At 35.0% G+C, this 11,452-nt stretch overlaps 1 protein-coding gene across 2 annotated transcripts; it reads left to right on the top strand.

Annotated features, from left to right (window-relative positions):
- Positions 1 to 1,071: 1,071 nt before the first annotated feature.
- Positions 1,072 to 10,773, top strand: LOC112743651 (uncharacterized). Of its 2 annotated transcripts, XM_025792943.3 has the most exons (10): positions 1,072 to 2,041; positions 3,837 to 3,964; positions 4,545 to 4,685; positions 5,564 to 5,650; positions 6,332 to 6,485; positions 7,125 to 7,184; positions 8,134 to 8,562; positions 9,235 to 9,530; positions 9,710 to 9,839; positions 10,171 to 10,773. In XM_025792943.3, exons 1-10 carry the CDS (start codon positions 1,154 to 1,156, stop codon positions 10,705 to 10,707), a joined length of 2,850 nt encoding a protein of 949 aa, XP_025648728.1. In that variant the 5' UTR covers positions 1,072 to 1,153; the 3' UTR covers positions 10,708 to 10,773. The 2 variants fall into 2 exon arrangements, with proteins under 2 accessions (XP_025648728.1, XP_029147769.1); XM_029291936.2 differs by lacking the exon at positions 7,125 to 7,184 and having other exon boundaries at positions 1,081 to 2,041.
- Positions 10,774 to 11,452: the final 679 nt, after the last annotated feature.

Raw genomic sequence — 11,452 nt, 5'->3', positions numbered from 1 at the left:
TAAAGAGGATTCCGCTCTAGGTAGTCTTCTGAGTCTAGAGCGAGATTCATTTTTTGTTTATACGTTTATACCGTGAGACCAGCCGACATCTATACCCCTTTTATCTATGAACTTTAGCGTAAGTCCTTCGTACGATGTTGCTATTTTGTGACCTCTCAATGAAGTACAAGAGAGATGCTCTTTGACGACATATGATCGTGCAGAGGAGTAGTAGACAATCTTTTGCCTTTTGATGACGTTCCACCTGACTCGTGTTTTGAAGACCTAGCACGTACTTTTCCTCGCTTTTGTAGTTTAGAGGGACTAGGTGTGTATAGAGTCTAGGCTAGCCTGTATGTATATATGTGTATATAGTTATTATCTAGCTATCTAGGGGTGTTCTAACTAAAAGTCTATACTCTAAAAATAGTTGGATCACTGAATGTTGTTAACTACTTGAGATGTATTTATGTGTGGTTGTTTATAACTGTTTCATCTGTTATTATCTGTGAATTGATTACGAATGATTCTGTTTATTAATGCAAATGTTTTCAAAAAAAAAAAACATCGCAAAGTAACTACGCTTTTAACAACGAATCATGCTCATATAATAAATAATAGATAATAATTAGGAAGACAAGTTAGTAGCACTCAGTTTCTAGTATCATTATGATGTACTAGAAATTGGGTCGTTACACTGAGGGCCCGTTTAAAAAAGTTTCAAAAGTAACTTTTTTGAGCTTTTGACTTATGAAAAATAGTAGTATTAATGTCTGGTACAATTTTCAAAACCAAATTGCAGCTTTTTAAGAAGTTATTTAGGAGCTTAAAGAGAAGTTAAAAAAATTACTTCTCTCATAAATACTACTACTTTTTATCACATTTCTATAAAATAAACAATTTTAAAACTAAAAATTTAAAGACAGAATAATTTATTTATAAGTTACTTTTAATATAATCATTTATTATTTAAATTATTTTGTCAAAAAAACTTAATTAAGCTGAATAAAACAAATTGAGTGTTTTTTTTTTGTTGTTTCTCTAGTATTTTCGTTTTCAATTAAATTATTTATATTTGCAAGTTAAGAAAAAGAAAAAAATATCTCTTTAATCACAACATATTTTCCGCAGTTAAACTGAAGATACTTCACGGGGTTAGCAGAGGGAGATCTCAATGCCATATACGATGATGGAAGCTTTCTCACTCTCCACCTCACACTTCGCTCCTCCTCCCTTCTCCTCCTCCACCCTTCTCGCTGGCAACTACCACCCTTCCTCCGCTATATCCTTCTCCGTCAAACCCCCGCCGGACTCAAACAATTCTGCTACTTCAACCTCCGGCAACTTCCGCCGCCCCTCCAAACCCCTTAAAACATCCAAACCTTCCTCAAACCATAAACCCCGATCAAATTCAAACCCTCTCAAGAACAAGAACCCCTTCAGTACCCCCTCCCGTTCCCTTACAGACAAGCTCTGGCTAACAAGCAAACTCTCTCCTCCTCCACCTCCTCCTCCGCCCCCTCCTCCGCCGCCCGACGAAGAAGAACAAGTCGAGGACTCGGAAATGGAGGAGGATTGCAGAGAAAGTCATGACTCGCCTGCCACGGCGGGGACTCCGTTTCGGGAGCCGGGGAAAATTTTCATCGGGAACTTGCCCGGTTGGGTCAAGAAACAAGAAATTGCGGAGTTTTTTCGGCAATTCGGGGCGATAAAGAGCGTGATATTGATCAAGGGTCACAACGACACGGAGCGGAATGCGGGATTTGCGTTTGTGAATTATGAGGGCGTGGTAGAGAAGGCTGAGAATTCGGCGATGAAAGCAGTGGAATTCGACGGTGTGGAGTTCCACGGGAGGGTCTTGACGGTGAAATTGGATGATGGGAGGAGGATGAGGGACAAGACTCGAGAGAGGGCGAGATGGTTGGAAGGGAGTGATGATAAGGATTATCGGTCCGAGTGGCACGAAGACAGGGACGGCTCGAGGAAGGAGTTCAGGAAGGTTCTGGAGACCGAGCCGGAGAATTGGCAGGCGGTTGTTCGGGCTTTCGAGAGAATCAAGAAGGTAGAACATTTTGTTATGCATAGTGCTGTCCATTTGCTTCTGTTTGATCGAAATGGATAATTTCATGTGGAATCTCCTAAAGTTTGTCATTGATTAGTTACTCCTGCAGTCTTGGAGGTATAGATTAGGTCTCAAATTCTTCACATGACCATTTCCTCTCTGATTGATCCTTCTTTTACTTTTCTGTTGATAGTTGAGTTGAATTGCTACCAGCGCAATTGAGTCTCTCTTTTTTTTTTTTTTTGGGTAGGAAGAGTTACTTGCTGTTTGTATGATGAAAAGTGTTAATTCGCAATGTGTTTGGGGTTTGAAAAGATCATGGGAAATTTGGCTGGAGTGCAATTTGCACACACTCAGTGGCAGATTTTCTAACAAACAAGTTATATAGGATAGGCTTAGACGTTTGGGATCTATTTGGTGTGAAGCTCATGATTTTTTTAGAGGATGTTCCTTGTCAAACATGTTAAGAGATTGGATACTGATGCTTTATAGTTAATAGCTCTTCTTTTGACTGATTTTTGATCTTATACTCCTTCAGTTATATTCTTCTTTATAAAAGAGAAGAAGACATAAAAATAAAGCAAGAAGGCATTGGAAACTATGCCAAACTAGACATAATGATGGGTATATACAGGATCTTGGTAGTTTGAATTCGAGAAATATTTTCTCTTTACACATATATCCAGTCCAAATTTTTTAGTGTCTGATATTCCATTCCACATATTAATTGAGATTTCCACTTTCTCTCTCTCTTTTTTTTTTCAAAATAGTATTTGAAATCTAAGCAACAGAGAGTCCTTGGAATTGATTGTCTTTTTGGGTCTTTTTATCGTCTAGCCCATTTGTCTCTTGGATAAAATTAGGTGTTTGGCCTCCTTTGGTGTAAAGGTTATGCTTCTTTTAAGAATGTTTTTCTCTCAAATATGTTAAGGGAGTAGAAGGCCTTGCTTTATTGATTTTTCCCCTCTTTTGTTAATTCTTGTTCTTGTAAAGAGAACTTTTTGTTCTAATCATTCCATTCACTATCTTAGTACAGTTCTTCTAATATGAATAAATTTGTATGTAAGAGAATAAGATATGTTTTGAATCAAAGTTGGTATTCTCTTTCCCCCCCCCCCCTTCTTCTTTTCTTTTTTCTCTGTTCTCCCTATGCAGATATGATGCTGTTTTACAACGTGATTATACTCTCTTCGTTATTCAAAGTTGGTATTCTGGTATTGGATTTATATTAATCTGCATTCGACTTCTATTCTTTGTTCATTGTTATTTATAAAAGACTCATTTTCTGCCTTGAATTAAAAGTAGGAGATTTTAACTTCTTATAACAGGTGAAGTTTCCTTTTATCTATATTTGGTGCACTGCTGTTCATTCCTCTGTTTTAGTAATGTATGTATTTGCTTATTCTCCCTTAAATATGACTAATGATGATGCATGTAGTTTATCTCAGCATCAAATGCTGACAAATATTGTTGGTCAAGCAAGGGCTTTTATATGTAAAAGACTTCTATGTGTTAAATTTCTTGGTTTGGATATTTTATTAGCATTATCTGATGATATATTTGAATAAATTAGACTTTCTCACCCTCTCCCCATTCTATATTTTCTATTTGCTAATACCATCTCTAGGAAATAAAAAAAATCAAGATAGTATTATGTTGTTTGTCATATATATAGATAGTTGCAATTAAAAATATTTAATGTGTACCTACGAGTATCATTTTTATCTGTTACATATCTTTTTTACGTGAAGAGCAATTGTTCTTGGTTTCATTTTATTGCCCTTAATTATTTCAGCCAGCTAGAAAAGAATATGGCTTGATGGTTAAATTTTATGCGAGGCGAGGGGACATGCATCATGCACGTCAAACATTCGAGAGTATGCGAGCCAGAGGAATTGAACCATCTTCTCATGTATATAGTAGGTAAATTCTTTTATATAAGATCTTGTGTACTAGGGCTCTTGTAATTTTATTCATCTACTTCTATTTTTGTTTTTGAACTTTAAGTTGATGCAAAATTTTGTTTATTGACGTGTTATCTTTTTAGGAACGAACATGCTGATTCTAGGAAGAGTTAAACGTTTCAGAAATATTACCAGTTTTACTGTTGAGAGTCTGTTATATTAGCTGCAAAGCTTTTCAAATCTGCTGGGATCCCCCTTCCCTCCCCCCCCCCCCCCTCTTCTTCTTTTCTTTTTTCTCTGTTCCCCCTATGCAGATATGATGCTGTTTTACAACGTGATTATACTCTCTTCGGTATTCACCATATGGGTCCCTTTAGGGCATTTAGTTGTTATTCGTGCAAGAATTTTTCTTTTCTCATCCCACTTTTTTTGTGTGTAATATATTCATTTCCATGTTTTGTCAATTTGTTTGGTTTTAGGTGGATATCTTTGCCCTTGCGAAATCCTTGTTTCCTTTAAATAAAATTCCTTCTATGTTACAAATGAAAATTCACTCTGATTATTTTCCTTCTGACTTACAATGTGTTAAATCTTTGCAGTCTTATTCATGCATATGCAGTTGGAAGAGACATGGAAGAGGCTTTACTTTGTGTAAGAAAGATGAAGGAAGAGGGCATTGAAATGAGCTTAGTGACATACAGTATAATTGTGGGGGGATTTGCTAAAGTAGGCAATGCTGAGTAAGTAAACCAGATAATGCTTCCTTGTTACTCTATCTTTTATCAAAAAGTAACTCCTTTGTTGATGGTTGTTATTTATTTATTTGCCTAAGGCCAGCTTTCTGAAATTTTATGTTTTCGGGTGAAATAACATGTTTTCTTTTCCCCTCTAACACTCACCTTTTCCCTTATTCACAAATCTTTTATCTTGATGCATGGACACCTCACATGCCAAGGTTGTATTGTTTTGAAGTCTAATTTAATAAGTTGGTCTGGAAAGTGTAGCTAAAATTAAGGTCACACTTTATTACTATTTGGCCAATACTTTTTAATTTGAAAACATAAATGAAAATTGAAAAGTGAGATCAAATTAATATGTTTTGCCCTAGTAAAAAAAGTGTGACATTAATTTTAGCTACACTTTTTAAGTGTTGCCAAAGTTTCATAGCCACATTAGAATTTACCAATGCTACATCACGTATTAACATAATTTTTAATGTCAAATATAATATGAAGCGAAAGTAGTTGTTTTTCTGTTGAAGCAAGTCGTAGTTCACTAGCTATATGGACAAAAACACCCATTTTCCATCAGTTATTGGAGCTGGTATTTCCACTTGCCAACCTTACGTAGTATATTGCATTGGATGGTTTTGGTATGTTTCTACATTTATATAACTGGTTTTAACTTAGGTGAGCTTGATTATTTGTTCTTTATGATTCATATTTAAATAGCTTTTCTGTTTTTTTGGCTTATTTTTTTTGTCTCTTTCTTTAAGGTAGTGGTATAGTTTAGTTTCATTTGGGTCTGGGAAAATTTTACAGGCTTTTCTCACCTGAGTGAATAAAGAGCAATCGATTTTGTTTTGTAGAAATAATACTATTTGATGTTGTTTTGGAAGTGCTGCAGATCACTGGTTTAAGGAGGCCAAAGAGAGGCTTTCATCTTTAAATGCCATCATTTATGGGAACATAATTTATGCACACTGGTGAGCATTTTGATTAATTTTATGGGCTGACTCTTATATGCATGGCTGTAAAACATTCTCACGTGTAGAGTGCTACATCAGCATAGAGAATTATACATCATAAGTAGATTTCATCAATCTAACCATTGAATTACTTTATATTATCCTAATAATCATGAATAGAAAATTTTGTAAAATTTGGGCAGTAATAGGTATGTAATCTTGATATTCACTTACATTTTTGAAAGTATTGTATTTCAAAATAGTGGTATAATGAAATAGCAAATCACTTCCAAATGTTATGAATTATACATATGATCTATATGTTGAAATGTTTTAACTCAATGGTTGGATTGACGAAATTCAAAATTTATAAAAAGTTGTTCAATGGTGTAAGTGTAATGTGACTTGTACCTGTTGTCAATGGATCCCCATATATATATAAAGTTTGCACCTCTTAAATACAAAATAAAATTTTAATTTTAATTTTAATTTTAATTTTGGCAAGATTGAAACATTTAAGTCAAGTGGTTAACTAAATCAGTATATGGTTAACCATACCAGTTATAAACTGATGAATTAATCTATTGTGCAGTTATTGCTGTTTCTGTCTTGGTAATTATTGTTGCATAGATTTCATGTTTGAAAGCTTACTAATATACTTTATGGCTAATGATGGTCATTTTTATTTAATTTCTTCAGTCAAAGTAGCAATATGGATCGAGCTGAAGACTTGGTGAGGGAAATGGAAGAACAGGGCATTGATGCTCGCATCGACATATATCATACCATGATGGATGGGTATACAATGGTTGGCAATGAAAAAAAATGCTTGGTCGTGTTTGACAGACTAAAGGTATAGCTTATTATTGGTCATTGGTATCTTTATGATGATAGGATGTGAGACTTGGTACTTCACCTATGCTATGTGCCTTCAACATTGATACTTCTTGAAAAGACAATGTGCCACTCATGAATATCATATCCAAATGATATGATTGGTATAATTATCCTCAAGGGCATGAAGTTTCCGTAACTTTTTTTTTTCCGTTTTTTTCTCTTTCTAGTTGAAACTCTTATTAAATTTATCTTACAACATCTCTTCCTATAATTCCTTTAGAACTATATTTGGACAATCTCATGAAATTTCCCATCCTCATATTATTTGATGTCCCATTATGATGGAAGATCTGTACACTGTTCATAACTTGATCATCCATGGATAATAATAGAACTAGGAAGAACAAATACTGAAGAGAATTTCTGGAATCAACCCCTGGAATTGCAAGCAGTACAACGGATATGGCACTTTGAGAGGCCATAACCCCAAAACCCTCCTGTTGTTGAGTATTTGAGAGACTCAACAGTATACTAAGTCTGGGACATTTCTAATTCTGAGATATCCCTATCAATATCGTAATTTTAGCTTTTTTATGCTAATTCGACATGAAATATTGAATGAGACTGTAACTTCCTTTTTTTTCTTTTGATGAAGGAATGTGGTTTCTCTCCCTCAGTTATCACCTTTGGCTGTCTCATAAATCTTTACACCAAGGTAAGACATATTTCATGGATTACAACATAATCTTCTGTTATAAATCTTGCTTACAAATACTACTGCTTGGTTTTCTTGCAAAGGTAGCTTTCTTGCAAACAGTTTATTGGAACTTCTTATCGTGTAGGTAGTACCAATAAAAGACAGAATGTTAATTGAAGGTGTTAAATGTAACTTGTGTTGACTAGGTTTGTTGGGTTTGGTAGTAGAAAAGAGGCAAAAATTGTGGTACTGTGCAGTTTGCACCACTATTTGGACTATTCTGTTAGAGCGTGATGCACACACCTAGAGTGATAGATTTTCTGACAAGCATATTTTATAGGGTAGAATTAGATGCTTAGTATGTATTTGGTGTAAGGCTCATGATTTTTACTGGTAACTTTTCTTCTCCGACATGTTGAGAGAATGGAAAGCTATGCTCTATAGATAACCACTTTCCTTAAATACAACATCAAGCATCCCATAATACCCAAGTCCCTAACATCTTATTCCTCCTCTTGATGAAATTTCTCCTTTGTCAAAATAATAATAATAATAATAATAATAATAATAATAAAGAAAAGAAAAGAACAAAAGACATGAAAAGAAAAATGTAACTTGTGTGTTTCAATCTGTTATGTGAGAGATTGCATGAACAAATCATGTGATTCACAAGAGGTTCTTCCTTCAGTGTAATGGTGCCAGGCCTTATGTTTGTGCCACATGACATGCAGCTCTTTTTTCATCCTTTTGTTTTTCTTTTGTCTTTTTCTTTTTTAATATTTTTTGTTGCTGTTTAATAATAGACTTTGTGACTCCATAGTAGTGCTGTATATCTAGGCGTAACTGTGTGTACTATATAGGTTGAGTTAATTGGGCTGTTTTCGGCCAACAAATTTATATCCAAGTGATGTAGTTTGGCTTTCTGTCTCACATAAAATCCCTTCATCCTTTTTTTTTTCTTTTTCAGATAGGAAAAGTTTCTAAAGCATTGGAGATTAGCAAAATGATGAAAATGGCTGGCATAAAACATAACATGAAGACGTACTCTATGCTGATCAATGGATTCTTGAAGTTAAAAGATTGGGCTAATGCATTTGCCGTTTTCGAAGACCTTACTAAAGATGGTTTGAAACCTGATGTTGTTTTGTATAACAACATTGTAAAAGCCTTTTGTGGGATGGGTAATATGGATCGTGCCATTACTATCATTAAGCAAATGCAAAGGGAGAGGCATAGACCAACAACCCGCACATTTTTACCCATTATACATGGCTTTGCAAGAGCCGGGGAGATGAGGAGAGCCCTGGAGATTTTCGATATGATGAGGAGGAGTGGCTGCATCCCCACTGTACACACTTATAATGCTCTTATTCTTGGCCTTGTTGAGAAGCGTCAGGTAAGATGGTTGGCAAACAATTGTTGATAAAACACAAATGACATGACTTGGTTCTTACTACTTTTCCCTAGGTTCTTTTATTTGTTGATTGTTGAGTGTCAAGAAACAAAAAATGAATAACACCTGGTGTGTGCTTTTATGTAAAATTATGATCTAAAAGCATATGTTATAGTACGATAACAAATAGCCATGTATATTTGCCATTGTACTGAAAAAAGTCTAAAAAACATCAGACAGAAAAATCCTTTTCTACTCTGACAGAGTCAGCCGATATTCGTCTGTTGACACAGCCACTTGTGCATTGACACATACTCATTTCTAACATTAATAAAATGTTGCTGGCAATTATTTTTATTTACTATCCAAGTGTCGATTAATTATTGCCTTAGTTTACTTTAGTTGAGGAACAGTTGGTGCCAGTTGAACATTTTTCACTCTATGAACTAATTTTTCATTTTTTTGTTCTTTTCACTTCATTTTTATTTTTCCTTTTCAGTCTATTACATTTCCTCTTTCTTATTTGACTGATATGCATGCATTTTAGGAGTTGGAACCATAGTATTTCATCATAGAAGAAAACTGTTCTCCATTTAGATATGTTATAATTTGTTACAGGTCTCATTTAGCATCTATATCCAACACTTTCTGCAATTTATGTCGTGTATCTTGTAGATGGAAAAGGCTATAGGGATATTGGATGAAATGAATTTGGCAGGTGTTAACCCAAATGAGCATACCTATACAACTCTTATGCATGGTTATGCTTCACTGGGTGATACTGAAAAGGCCTTTCAGTACTTCACAAAATTGAAGAATGAGGGCTTGGAGATTGATGTATATACTTATGAGGCATTGTTGAAGGCATGTTGTAAGTCAGGCCGAATGCAGAGTGCCCTAGCAGTCACAAAAGAAATGAGTGCAAAGAAGATTCCTAGAAATACTTTTGTCTATAACATACTAATTGATGGGTATGAATAATTTTCTTCTAGCACAAGTGTTAACTTCTATCCAATGCTTGTTATATATTTTCGTAATCAAGCTATATTTTTCTCAATAAACTTTCCATTTGCTTACTATTGGACTTACCAATAATATTGTCATTTGGCGGACCTGCTTTTTACGTTAGTAACCTAGTTTACTGTTTTAGATGGGCTCGGAGAGGCGATATTTGGGAGGCAGCAGACCTGATGCAACAAATGAGAGATGAAGGGGTGCAACCTGACATCCATACTTACACATCTTTTATAAATGCTTGCTGTAAAGCTGGTGATGTGCAGGTATGAGGTTTTCCGAGGATATACTTTTCGATTTTTGAAAAAAAAAAAAACGAAAGTTGAGTGCTTTAGCAAAGAGAAAATGTTCTGAAAAGTGACGAGTGGTCTGAGGTGTGAGGCTGCTGTACATGTATCCTTCCTAGATCCGACTGCGTGAGAGTCTAAGTTGCCCCTGGCCTTCTTAATCTTTGCCTTGAGTGAGGTGAAAGTAAGGGCATAATTGTATCATGTCTTGCATCTTTGTCACAATCTAACAGATAGGAATGAGATTAAGATTCTTGTCTAAGGACTACTTGATTAATATCGTCTAATCATATTTTTATTTTCCCTCCAGAAAGCCACACAGGTTGTTCAAGAAATGGAAACATCTGGCATAAAACCAAATCTCAAAACCTACACTACCCTAATACATGGATGGGCACGTGCCTCTTTCCCAGAAAAGGCTTTGAGATGCTTTGAAGAGATGAAGATGGCCGGATTGAAGCCAGACAAAGCAGTGTACCATTGTCTTATGACATCACTGCTATCGAGAGCCACCTTTGCTCAAGAATACATTTACAAGGGACTCTTGTCTATATGTAGAGAGATGATAGAGTCGGAGATAACCGTAGATATGGGAACTGCAGTCCACTGGTCGAGATGTTTACGAAAGATTGAGAGGACAGGAGGGGAATTAACAGAGGCCCTTGAAAAGACCTTCCCTCCAGATTGGACCTCCCATCATGTTCTTGATATCAATTGTGGAACAAAAACTGCTGAACCTGAAAGTTTTTATGATAGTCATGATGATGACAGTGGTGCTGATGACAATATATATTATGCCAATGAAGTTGATTCCGATGAGGACACTGATAATGATTATGATTGTTGAGAATTGCATGTAATACGTGTGGTTGTTTTTGGTAATGCCATTGAGAATGGAGAAATCAGTTTACAACTTCCGCTAATAGAAAATGATATAAGTTTATTAGCTTCCATAAGATTTACTGAAATTAAAATATAGTAAAAGCAGTAGTACAAGTAGCAAGAATAAGTGGTAACTAGATTTAAACCGGCACATTATTTGGAACTAAAATGAATTAATTTTTAAACATAAAAAATTATTTAATAAAAAAATTTAATAATTAATATCAAATTTAAATAAAACTATAGAGATATTATATATTTTAATATTCAAAAAATTCATCAATTAATACATATATTTAGGAAACTTAAATCCTGTAATGCAAAAATAAATGTAATGCAAATATAAATATAATATTTCAATGATTAAAAATAACATCCATTTTTTAATTTTTTTCATGAATCATGATATCAAGTTTGGTGTTGCAAAAGCTTTGGTTTTTGACTTCTACCACTCCTAAGTATAGCACTAAAGACTGGTGAAACCTCAAGAAAGAGGAAGGAAAAGACTTGCCTTCACTTCCCTCACCTCATTTGTCACCTATGCAATTCAGCTGAAATTGTCATAGAAGAGGACAAACCCATCACTAAAAGAAGGATGAAGCATATTAGAGAGCTGGCACATGGACCACAGCAAGAGCATGAGGAGCCGCCTCAATAAAAATCCCTGAGATGCTTCAAGGGATGTATTTTTCTCCCCAAAATATTTTGGG

Source organism: Arachis hypogaea, chromosome 2, assembly GCF_003086295.3.
Source record: "Arachis hypogaea cultivar Tifrunner chromosome 2, arahy.Tifrunner.gnm2.J5K5, whole genome shotgun sequence".
Lineage (NCBI taxonomy): Eukaryota > Viridiplantae > Streptophyta > Magnoliopsida > Fabales > Fabaceae > Arachis > Arachis hypogaea.
The sequence above is the reverse complement of the archived record's forward strand: the minus strand, read 5'-3'. Positions and strand labels throughout refer to the sequence as shown.